The sequence below is a fragment of the Rana temporaria genome, chromosome 2, assembly GCF_905171775.1.
Source record: "Rana temporaria chromosome 2, aRanTem1.1, whole genome shotgun sequence".
Taxonomy (NCBI): domain Eukaryota; kingdom Metazoa; phylum Chordata; class Amphibia; order Anura; family Ranidae; genus Rana; species Rana temporaria.
The window spans coordinates 209,987,486-210,000,731 of NC_053490.1; the positions used below are offsets into that span (position 1 = coordinate 209,987,486).

The 13,246-nt window shown below is 40.9% G+C and overlaps 1 protein-coding gene across 1 annotated transcript in view; it reads left to right on the top strand.

Moving 5' to 3' along the window:
• Window positions 1-13,246, top strand: part of UBE3A (ubiquitin protein ligase E3A) — a 54,554-nt gene that overhangs the window by 22,634 nt on the left and 18,674 nt on the right. The window contains exons 3-4 of the mRNA XM_040336330.1: window positions 3,731-4,038; window positions 9,206-10,449. Coding sequence (XP_040192264.1) covers window positions 3,731-4,038; window positions 9,206-10,449 — 1,552 coding nt within the window. The remainder of the gene's footprint in view (window positions 1-3,730; window positions 4,039-9,205; window positions 10,450-13,246) is intronic.

Consider the following 13,246-nt stretch of genomic DNA (forward strand, 5'->3'; position numbering starts at 1 on the left):
TGTATTCTGACAGTGGAAAAATTCCCCCCACTGTCAGAATACACACTGATCATTGCTGCAGGGCTGATTGATAGACAGATTGCCTTCTCACAAACAGGATCGGCCATACATGGATCCAAATGTGTCTGGCTGGACCAACCAAATTTCAATCCATGTATGGCCAGCTTAATGCATCCCAAAACCGAGATGTTTTGTGCAGCCTTGCTCTGTAGGAGGCATTATGTTGCAGAAAAATCAGGTATAGTGGGAGCGTGTCCTACTGTCTCCATCAGGCTGCCTCCGAGGGGCAACAGTGGGGACGCGTTCCTACGGTGCTGGGTTATAGTTAACTTGGACGGTTTGGTTTTCAAAGAAATACTCTAAAATGCATCATGTATGCCTCTTGTATTGGAGAACAGAGGAAAATGTCTATAGGTACTATTTTCTCTAATGGAATACAAAGATCTTATGAAGGCTTCCAAAATGGAAACGGCAAGTTTTTAAGCGTCTGAGAATTTTACATGGGCGCTACTGTTTGTTTACTGATTGGGTCCGCCTGTCAGTTTTTTAGGCAAACCCTATTTGACCATCCATTGCCCTTTATGGAGCTGCAGGCGTCAATGGACATGTGTCTGTCAACACCTGCCAACATCCGACAGGCAAGTCTGTTTAAATCTAACCAGAAAAGGGGTGATTATACTGCGCTGCTTAAAACACACTAATTAATAAGACCAGCTGCTCACACTGCTAACAAAGACACATTAGCTGGAACAAACAGAAACAAAATTGTGTAGCGCTATGGCAAATTAATATCTATAGTGGTAGTTCCTCATGGGAACAAAGGGAACATAAATAAAGTAACAAATGCAATAAAGAAGTTCTCGTGAAAGATAAAGTCCAATGGTTGTAAACACAAAGTCCATATATCTGTAGACACCACGTGCAAAATGAGGGAACTTGATTAGAATCCCATCGAGACAAATAGTGTAGTGAGTGATCACCGCCACCAGTGGTAGTAAATGGAGGCTTACCGAAGATGGTGGACCTGAAATGACGTGCGTCAATCAAGTCATAACAAGCTTCAAGTACCAGACAGGGTACACAAAGTAGCAATCACCAAGAAACTTGCTAGAAGTAATCAATCAGTGTATGATCATAAATGGATAACCTTGGATCTTTGCAGCTCAGCAAGGGGTTAAATAGTTGAAAGAAAATGGAAAGAAAAGGGCCACATAGTGTAAACCGGTATAAAACTGGGTATTTATTGTAAAAAGATAGCAAGTGCACTCACATGTATCTGGATAAAAACTCGCATATTCTATAGTATGAGGCGGCAGTGGAGGCGACCCGACGGCGTTTCGTGTTATTCACACATCATCTGGGGTGTGTTGCATTTGTTACTTTATTTATGTTCCCTTTGTTCCCATGAGGAACTACCACTATATATATTAATTTGCCATAGCGCTACACAATTTTGTTTCTGTTTAAATCTAACCGCCCATAGATGGAAGCGGGCTGTGTCTGTCCTCTCTGCATCAGCAGAGCAGACACAGACCTGTTCAGCAGGGCTCAGTGGAGAGATTCCCTGCTGGGCAAGCGGATCTGCTGGTAGACTCTGCCAGTGTGAAAGAGGCCTAAGAGCAGATCCTCAGACAGAGGAGCGGCCTTCACAGAAGCCGCGGCCTCAATTACCGGCTGGCGCGTGCCGGCCGGTTATTGAGGCCGCGGTTTTGCGGCCTTCACAGAAGAAAGCTGAGGCCTGCAGAAGGAATCTAGGAGTGGCCATCTTGTGGTGGCCACTGGCATTACATGTTATATTACAAGTAGCAAAAAACAGCAGTTCTAATGTGTTTTTTTCACTGCCATCTCCTTCCCTCTAATTAGAACCTCCAAACATAGAATATATATATATATATATATATATATATATATATATATATATATATAATCTCCTAGAGAATAAAATGGCGGTCGTTGCAATACTTTCTGTCACACCGTATTTGCGCAGCGGTCTTGCAAGCGCACTTTTTTTGGGAAAAAACACACTCGTGCAATGGTAGCACTTTTACCCTTTAAAATCTCCATAGGCGACGTTTTAAAAAATCTACAGGTTGCATGTTTTGAGTTGCAGAGAAGGTCTAGGGCTAGAATTATTATTCTCGCTTTACCAATCGCGGCGATGCCTCACATGTGTGGTTTGAATACCCTTTACATATGCGGGCGCTAATCACGTATGCGTTCGCTTCTGCAAGCTTGGCGGGACGGGGTGCGTTTTTTTGGCTCCTAAATTTTTTTAGCTGGCTCCTAGATTCCAAGCAAATTTGTCAAACCCTCTTTTAAAGTGAAGCTTACATACATGTGAATTGATTGTAGACCCGTCAATAATGTTTTACTCACACATCCCTGTCTGAAAATATCTTTGTATTAAAAAAATTATATATTTTTGTGCACAGTGATGTTTCGAAGTAGCCAAGGTGAGTTAAATAATTAAAATGTCCAGTAGTCCTAGTAGAAAGAGAAAAAAATCCAATATTGGGAAAACCACTTCACTTCAAATAGAAAGTTTCCAACTCCACTTTTTTTTGTTCCTGCAAGATCGGCTTTCTTCTTTCTTTTTTTTCCCTGTTAGATCTCGGAGAGCATACTTGTTTGGAGCTGAAATTCATACTAGTTCTATCCATAGGCGGAGGGATTTTCTTTCCTACGACCACAGGTTGTGGGAAAGCAAACCGCTCGATTTCCCTATCAATATAAGTGAGTGCTGATGGGGGTAGCCATTGTATTTCCCTGGTGGGGGCCGTCCCTACCAGGAGAACACCGTGATTATTTTTGCTGGTTGTTATAACAATCTCTAGTCAACATTGCGTGTAAAATTCAATAGGCTGTTTGTACCCAAGTTGATTGTTTTTATAACCTTTGGTTCATTCAGCTTGCCCATACATGGTCTATGGCCAACTTAAGCTGCAGAAGGACTGTAATGTTGGATTCTCCATTAACCTGCTCTTAAGTCCTGGCTGCTGTAGGATACCAAGCGATGTTGACTAGGGTAGTGCACTTCTTTTTTTTTTTTTTTTTTTTTTTTTTTTTTACTGTTGGTGGTGCTTTGGTTTCCTGATGGCATCTGAATGTTGTTCTAGTTAAAAGTATTTATGCTATGCAGACTTACAGCTGATCACTGATTATTTACTTGTTAATACAATTATTTTGTCTTATGAAAGATCATCAAATTATGTAGTTAATGTCTTTTTTGAGTTCCCTTTTGTACACGGCCTAAGCCGCCCACCCCCAGTGCCTGAAATCTTGCTAGGTTGATAGTCTTTTACAATACAATATAACCTCATTGATTTTCCATATTTAACTTTCCACCCTATTTCCAGTGCATAGGACTGTGGGAAGACAATATAAAAGCACATTTCATGCAAGTGTGCTAGCTTGCTTTTTTTTTTTTTTTTTTTTTTTAACAGTTTTTGATGGCAGATATGATTCAATTAAAGGGTAATTTTGTGTATTTGCCTGGAGGTCAGCTTTATATAAAGCCCACTAAATGTTTACAGTTCATTTGTACAATATTGATTAGTAGAAGGTTTTTAACAGCTGATCTTTAAAACTTCTTTAGGTTTAAAAATCTTTTCATTTAAAAGTTTTTTATTGTGTACATGCCACACTAACCCTGCTTTACTAATACCATGAATGAGCTTTGTTTTTATGAAAGCTGTACTAATCCACATGCCTGTTTGAATGTTTGCTACAGGAAGCGAGCCGCTGCAAAGCATCTAATAGAACGCTACTACCACCAGTTAACTGAGGGTTGTGGAAATGATTCCTGCACGAATGAGTTTTGTGCTTCCTGTCCTACTTTTCTCCGTATGGATAACAATGCAGCAGCCATTAAGGCCCTCGACTTATATAAGGTTAATGCAAAACTCTGTGATCCTCATCCCTCTAAGAAAGGAACCAGCTCGTCTTATCTAGAGAACAACTCCAAAAGTGCCCATAACAACTCGTGCACGGAGAGAAAGATGAACAAGAAGGAAATGCAACCCAGGGAAGACTTTAAAGGTAATATTATAATCGTTTATCCTAATGCTTGACTTATAGATTCTCATATATTCATTCCTCCTCACTACCATTATGGCCTGCCACATCTGTAGCAACTTTTATACAGTGCAGGGGTGCCCAACCTTTTGAAGAGCGAGGGCCATTTAAGCGACTTGGTAACTAGTCGTGGGCCAAAATGAGCGGAGCGTGCAGATGACAGATCTGTGTCCACTCTGCATATTCATAAAGTTTTCAGCCCCCTTCACTTGTGTTCAATTTTGTTGCAGCCTGATACAGTTGTTTAAATTCATTTTTTTTTTTTTTCATTAATCTACACTCGGTACCCCATAATGACAGAGTGAAAACGGTATTTTCGAAATTTTTGCAAATGTATTAAAAAAGAAAAAACAAAATATCACATTGGCATAAGTATTCAGACTCTTTTCTGCAAAACTTGAAATTTAACAAGTGTGCCTCCCATGTGTCTTGATCATTGCTAAGATGTTTCTACACCATCCTTGGAGTCCATCTGTAGTAAATTACACTTGATTTGGAAAGGCACATACCTACCTGTTAAATGCCTCACAGCCGAAAATGCTTACTGTACCAGAGCAAAAGCCATGCGGTCAAAGGAACTGACTGCAGAGCCCAGACACAGGTTTATGGCAAGGCACAGATCTGGGGAAGGCTACAAAAAAAATTGGCTCCACTGAAGGTTCCCAAGAGCACAGTGGCCTCCATAATTCTTAAATGATAGTATTTTGGCACAATCAGGACTCTTCCAAGATCTGTTCGTCCCCGCAAAACAGCAATTTGGGGAGAATGGCCTTGGTAAGAGAGGTGACTGAGACTCAGATGATCTCTATCACTAGGCTCTAGAGATCCTGTGTGGAGATGGGACAACGTTTCAGGACAACCATCACTGCAGCCCTCCACCGATCTGGGCTTTATGACAGAGTGGCACAATGGAATCCTTTCCTCCAATGCAAAACACTTGGAAGCCTGCTTGGTGTTTACAAAAAAAACACCTGAAGGACACTAACTGTGAGGAACAAGATTTTCTGGTCTGGGGAAACCAATATTAAACCGTTTGGCCTCGATTCAAAACGTTCTGTCTGGAGGAAACCAGGCACTGCTCTTCATCTGCCCAATACCATCCCAAAAGTGAAACATGGTGGTGGCAGGATGCTGTGGGGAGTTTTTCATCAGCAGGGACTGGGAGACTGGTCAGGGTTGAGGGAAAGCTGAATGGAGCAAAATACAGAGATATCCTCAATGAAAACCTGTTCCACAGTGCACAAGACCTCAGACTGGGCCAAGGTTCACCTTCCAACATGACAATAATCCTAAGCACACAGCCAAGACAACACATGAGTGGCTTGGGGTCAACTCTTAATGTGCTAGAGCAGGGATATGCAATTAGCGGACCTCCAGCTGTTGCAAAACTACAAATCCCATCATGCCTCTGCCTCTGGGTGTCATGCTTGTAGCTGTCAGTCTTGCTATGCCTCATGGGACTTGTAGTTGTGCAACAGCTGGAGGTCCGCTAATTGCATATCCCTGTGCTAGAGTGACCCAGCCCTGACTTGAACGCTATTGAACATTTCTGGACAATTGTCATCCAACCTGACTGGGCTTGTGAAGTTTTGCCAAGAAGAATGGCAGAAAATCCCCCAATCCAGGTGTTCAAAGCTTGTCGTGTCATACCTAAAAAGACTTGGGTCTGTAAATGCTGCCAAAGGTGCTTCAACAAAGTACTGAGTAAAGGGTCTGAATACATAAGTACATGTGATATTTCAGTTTATTCTTTTTAATCAATGCACAGCCATTTCTAAATATTTCTTTAATTAAAGGACAAGTTTAACTTTTTGACAAAAAATAATAAACACTTTTTTTTTAAAGGTTAAAATGTGCATTTATTATTTTTTGTTCCAGGAGCCTGTAAAGCATTTCATCAGTCTCCTGCAGACCGGTCAGTGTGTCTGTTTGCTTTTGCCTCGTACGAAGAAGCTGATACATTGACAGGAAGAAATAATGAACTATCACAGCTCACATCGCTGTGGCAGTTAATTGAGGACTACAAGCCAACAGCCGCCGGGAAAATAATCCTCCGCTAGCTGTCGGAACGGAGGCCGGTCCTTTCATAACATGCTGCATATGGGTGTAACATGTTATGAAAGGTCAACTTATCCTTTAATCTTCGGACTTGCCAGACAGTGCTGTGCTATATGGCACAGCTATGTAAATCTCAAGACTGAAAGAACAGAAATGCAAATATGCATTTAATCTGTGTGTTTAGTGGTTTTCCTACAATTCAGGTTAAAGAACGCCTAGATGATCTGGAAGTCAAATATTGCCATAGGAAAAAAGTAGTTTTTATTGTGTATAGAGTACTTTAGAGTTCCAAATATTACCAATGACAGTTATTCGATTAGTAGATGAATCGTATACAGGGAATAGGCAGAATTATGTAGCTACCGGTATCTCAGGCTCGATTCTTGTGTAAACTACACTGCAAAAAAATGAAATGTTTTTTTTTTTTTGTTTCTCTTCTATGTCTATGCTCACCAGTGTATTAACACTTTGTGTTCATTAGCAGTTCATGCAAGCTGTCCTTAAAGTGGGTGACCTGTCAGACCTCCAATGAGCATGGATCATTGATGCCTGTTTAGCTGGAGCATCTATGACCATAAGAGCCAAATTGTTTGGGGTCTCAAGGGCAACATTCTCCACAGATAAGATTGCTTAACCATGTCATGGCCTTAGGGTTATACCTGTATGTCCTCCAGGTTGTAGTGATTATACCTGGATTTTCAGACAGTGATGGGCTTTCCTGTAGAAGTTATAAGTAGCTCTAAAGCTGTCCAGTTACTTCTAAAATGTGTGGCCGTTCCCTGGGCATGCGCAAATTTAAAGCTTGACATGTTTGGTATCTATTTACTTGGCGTGACATCTTTTATATTTTACAAAAAAAGGGGTAGTCTATTATATTTGTGTGAACTAAAATTCAAGTGTGTGTGTGTGTGTGTGTGTGTGTGTGTGTGTGTGTGTGTGTGTGTGTGTTTTTTTCCTGAAAATTTGCCTTCAAAAATGGTTCCATAACTATCGTGTGACATATACAAATTGCAGAAACCGCCATTTTATTCTTCAGAGTCTCTGGTTTGAAAAAATATATATTTAGGGGTTCTAAGTAGATTTTTTAGCAAAAAAAAAATGCCGATTTTTCACTCGTAAGTATGAAATGTCAGAATTGGACCTGTTTTTGAAGTGGTTACGCATGGTAAGACTTCAGTAGAAAACACAACTAGTAGTAAAAAAAAATACAAAATACAATTTTAGCATTTGCTTCACCTCCTCCATGGATGTTGGCTTTGTGAACCCTTTCTGTGAAAATCGGGTCTTCAAGGTAAATGTCGAGTTCTGCTACCACTTGTAATAGTTCTGTGTTGTTGAACCACAATCCTTAATGGTGTTTGATGGTCCCTGTCATTCAGGTTAGTCTTTAGGCCTTTATTCTTCATCGATTTTTAAGTCTTTCCATGATTTGTGTATACAATTATAACTCTAGAGGCTGTTTCTCTTGAAACCACAAATGATTTGGCTGTTATGGTTACAGGCACTCCAAATGGGCACTCAATGTTTTGGAAATCTAACTCATTTTACCAACTACTTGTACTAACCATTGCTTAAAGATGAACTAAACCAAGCAGTAGTTACGAGAAAAGGGGAAAACTGGGGGCAAGTTTTTTTATGGACTTTTCAGGTACAGTATGCTAGTAAGAATACAAAGAGGAATTCTCTAAAATTAAATTTAATTGAACATGGGAGTACAGTTCATATGTTAAGCAGTAGTTACATCTGTTCCACCGATTCAGTGTCTTTGCGCTCCCTCACCGGTGCCAGCATCTTTACCTGGGCTTTTTCTGGGTTCCGGTGTCTTCGGCCATCATAATGGAACACCTTTGCATGAGAGGCAATTCATCTTGGCTCCAAGGTATGCTGAGATTCTCCACTGAGCTGTGCACGAACGGTTCTAATCAAATGTGCCAGAAGGCGGGTAAGAAGCATTTATTGCAGAAGAGACTTGGGGGTTGATTTACTAAAGAGAAATAGACTGTGCCCTATGGAAAGTACAGTGGCAGCTGCTCCAGAGTTTAGTAAATGAGGTAACTCTTCACTTTGCAATAAAAATACCCAATCGCATGCAAGGAAATAAAAAAAATAAAAAAAATGCATTTTTGATTGGATGGTAGAAGTCAGCAGAGTTTCTGCTCGTTTACTAAGCTCTGAAGCAACTGCAAAGTGCAGAATCTTTTCCTCTTTTAGTAAATTAACCCCATAGTTTCACTCTTTGGCAATAAGAAGCCTCACTGCTACTACACTAAGGCTGCATTCACACATGATCGCGGGCAGAATCGCTGCGATTTCAAATGACTGCTAAAAAACGCGGGGCATTATTTTTGATGGCACCCCAATCGTGTTTCAATTTTGCCACCTTTTGTCGTGCGTTAAATCACGCTGCAATCACAACTTGCAAAAAGAAACATTGGCTTCTTTTGGAGCGACCACGTTGCGCGCTGTGATTTGCTGCTATTGCAGCACGATTATCCGTGCGCTGATCGTGTCACGATTGGGGTGCCATTAGAAGTAATGGCATCGCAAACGCATTTACTTTTTGCAGCCATTTGAAATTGCAGGGCGAAATGGTGGCAATTCCGCCCGTGATCTCGTGTGACTGCAGCCTAAGGCAAAGTGTAATTCAACTGAGCGAGCATAGATAAAAAAGACAGTTTGCTATTTAAAGTGTAGCCAATGCATATAAAACGTAACCCTTTTAATGCCAGTGATCACATGTGGGGGGATAGATTTACTAAAACTGGAGCACTCAGAATCTTGTGCAGCTATGCATGGTAGCCAATCGGCTTCTAACTTCAGGTTGTTCACTTACGCTTTGACAATAAAACCTGGAAGCTGATTGTTTCTATGCATAGCTGCACCAGGTTTTGCTCACTCCAGTTTTAGTAAATCTCCCCCACTATCCTACCCCTGTAGACCTGTTGTGCATCAACTGAAAGCTCCAACCTTTATTTTAAAGCATCATTTTGAATGCCCTTTTTCAGCTGTCGAATATGGAATGACATTATTGGGGGTGTTGATAAAATACTTATTTCTTTGTTCTCATTTTTAGATGTGAGTTTCTTGTCTGAAGAGAAGGTATATGAAATTCTTGAGTTATGTCGAGAAAGAGAAGATTACTCGCCTCTGATCCGAGTGATTGGCAGAGTGTTTTCCAGCGCCGAAGCCTTGGTTCAGAGTTTCCGAAAAGCAAAACAACATACTAAGGAGGAGCTTAAATCCTTGCAGGAAAAGGATGAAGACAAAGATGAGGATGAAAAGGAGAAAGCTTCTTCATCTGCTGCTATGGAAGATGACTCTGCAGCTTCTTCCTCCAGGTTAAGCGACAGTGCCCAGGGAGATAACAACATACCGAAATTAGGCCCAGAAGAAGTTTCTCTAGACATCGAAGCAGTAAGACGGGTCTATCACAGGTTACTTTCTAATGAGAAAATAGAATCTGCCTTTCTTAATGCACTTGTCTACTTGTCTCCCAATGTGGAATGTGACTTAACTTATCATAATGTATATTCTCGGGACCCAAATTATCTCAATTTGTTCATAATAGTAATGGAGAATTGTAATCTCCATAGCCCGGAATACCTGGAAATGGCTCTACCATTGTTCTGCAAAGCAATGAGCAAATTGCCTTTGGCAGCACAAGCAAAACTTATCCGACTTTGGTCAAAATACAGTGCTGAACAGATTCGCCGCATGATGGAAACGTTTCAGCAGCTCATAACGTACAAAGTTATAAGTAACGAGTTCAACAGCCGAAATTTAGTGAATGATGACGATGCCATTGTGGCTGCCACAAAATGCCTGAAAATGGTTTACTATGCAAATGTAGTAGGGGGTGAGATTGAGACAGATCACAATGAAGACGAAGATGAAGAGCCCATCCCAGAATCCAGTGAGTTGACCCTCCAAGAGCTACTTGGTGAGGAGCGAAGAAATAAGAAAGGGCCCCGGATAGACCCCATTGAAACAGAACTTGGTGTAAAAACGATCGATTGCAGAAAACCTCTCATCCCTTTTGAAGAATTTGTTAATGAACCACTAAATGATGTTCTTGAAATGGACAAAGACTATACTTTCTTTAAAGTAGAAACTGAAAATAAATTCTCATTTATGACATGTCCTTTTATCCTGAATGCTGTAACAAAGAATCTGGGCCTCTATTATGACAACAGAATCCGCATGTATAGTGAGCGACGAATCACAGTGCTTTACAGTCTAGTACAAGGACAGCAGCTCAATCCATACTTGAGACTCAAAGTCAGACGAGATCACATCATTGATGATGCTCTAGTTAGGGTATGTATGGAAAATTCCTTTTGCACTTCTACAAATTCTCTTTGCATTTGTTTTGTTTAAACATATTTGACATTTTGGTGCAGATAAAAGTGGGTTAAAGTGGTTGTAAACCTCTGACTTGAAATGTGAACAAAGCATATTCTTCTATAGCCTCAATACAGATCAGAGTGATTGTTTCTCTGCTGCCTTGTTCCTCCATCAGCATAAGGTACTTTTGACAAGTTTTCATAACACCATAGATGAAAAGGTGAGGGGAAGGAGCTCCAGCCCACAGCCTGTGATTGACAGCTTCAACTCTCTTCCTTTGTGAAGGAGGAGGGGATGTCTCTTTGCTCTTCTCACTGAGCATTGCAGAGTGTAACTTTAGCTCTTGCCTACTGCTTTCTGGAAGCTGAGGCTAGCCGCATAAATTGAGGACTTTGAACAGCTATAGAGAAGAGAGGGCTGCAGTTAAACAGGTACAATTTATGTAGGAGGATTTTCTTTCATCTCTGCATCACCTGAGGCCAGTGACTTCACTGGGTATATGTAAAGATTTACAGCCATTTTAGGTCACATGCTGGCTTCCTATATCCCTCAAATATTAATTTGATGTGATTTTTTCACCCTTGGGAGCCATTTTAAAGCCAAGTGAGGGGTCTTTTTTCCCCTACTGTAATTTTTGTACTGTCAGTGTAGCTGGACAAATCCTACCATATAGTCATGTAAGCAGAACACCCCAAAAATACTGTTTTGGTATCTTACATTTGTAGCCTTTTTTTTTTGTTGGTGTAAATGGAAACCATTATTTTTGCCTTCATTTGTCCACCTCTTGTTGATGGGTTTAGAAAGCTACTCCAGGCATGACATTAAGGCATAATGACTGTAAGACCCTCCCCCGCATTTATGTATTTATGCATCCACATGAGAATAACGGAACACGTCTTACCTTGTCTTAAAATGTCCTATACTACAATAGACTTCCCTGCTTAGGAATATATGAAGCCACCATTCGGCCCAATGGATGTTATTGGGGTTCTCAAGACCACATTTATAGGATGACAGACGGCAGATTAATGCAGTGTTAAACCCAAAAGCAAATAATTTATTATTTGCTGCTTACCAATACTTGGATGTGAATGCTGCATTTGTTAGGCTTTCTTCTATTTTCAGATAGTGATCCAACCAGTAAATTGCTGTTTTTCAAAAGAACAAGCTCTCTTCCAGAGACGAACCATTTGCCACGACAGAGTGGTTTACAATGATCAGCTTTTTATCATGTAAAATCTTTATCATAAAAATTTTAATGTAATGGGTTAAGTGTGAGCTGCAGTGTGGATTCTGTTTGTTAGTGTATCTAAATCTGCTAGTACAGTTAACACTCCTCACTCCTAGATTGACAGTGCTGCTGTCTGCTGTGTCCCCTGTGCTCATTTATCTAGAGTGGGGGCACTCTCTAATACAGGAGGTGTGTTAAAAAATGCAGCCACCACATCTAATGATTGGTAAGCTTCAATATATTACATATTTGGTTTTTGGGTGTAATACCAGCTTAACTCAATGAAGCTGTGCAAAGAGCTACACCTTTTGACATCTAATCAGAATTGTCTTGTACTGATCTGGCTTCAAAATATCGTACGTACGTTCTCTCGCAAAAGTGAGCAAACCCCACACATTTTTGTATATATTTTATTATATCTTTTCATGTGACAACACTGAAGAAATGACACTTTGCTACAATGTATAGTAGTGAGTGTACAGCTTGTCTAACAATGTAAATTTGCTGTCTCCTCAAAATAACTCAACACACAGCCATTAATGTCTAAACCACTGGCAACAAAAGTACACCGCTAAGATAAAATGTAAAAATTTAGCCCAATTAGCCATTTTCCCTCCCCAGAGTAATGTGGCTCGTTAGTGTTTTCAAGGTTGTGGGTGTGTTAAATTTGGTTTTATCACTGTCATACTGGTTACTGGAAGCTCAACATGGCACCTCATGGCAAAGAACTCTGAGGATCTGAAAAAAATAATTGTTGCTCTAAATCAATGGTTCTCAACTCCAGTCATCAGGACCCACTAATGGGCCAGAATTTTTAGTATTACCTTGGGGAGATGCAGACTAGAATACTGCAATCGCTGAGCAGCAAATTATATCATCTGTGATCCATTTGTTATCTTGCAAACCTGGCCTGTTAGTGGGTCCAGAGGACAGGAGTTGAGAATAACTGCTCTAAATAAAGATGGCCTAGGCCATAAGAGATTGCCAAGACCCAGAAACTGAGCTGCAGCACGGTGGCCAAGACCATACAGCAGTTTAACAGGAGAGGTTCCACTCAGGACAGGTCTCGCCATGGTGAACCAAAGAAGTTGAGTGCACGTGCTCAGTATCATGTCCAGAGGTTGTCTTTGGGAACTGGACGTATGAGTGCTGGCAGCATTGCTGCAGAGGTTGAAGGGTGGAGGGTCAGCCTGTCTGTGCTCAGACCATACGCCGCATGCTGCATCAAATTTGTCTGCATGGCTGTTGTCCCAGAAGGAAGCCTCTTCTAAAGATGATGCACAAGAAAGCCCGCAAACAGTTTGCTGAAGAAAAGCAGATTAAGGACACGGATCACTGGAACCATTTCCTGTGGTCTGATGAGACCCAAGATACACTGATTTGGTTCAGATGGTGCGGGAACCAGGTGAAGAGTAAAAGGACAAGTGTGTCTTGCCTACAGTCAAGCATGGTGGTGAGAGTGTCATGGTCCGGGGCTGCATAAGTGTTGCCGTCACCGGGGTACTACAGTTCATTGAGAGAACCATGAAAATCTGTGAC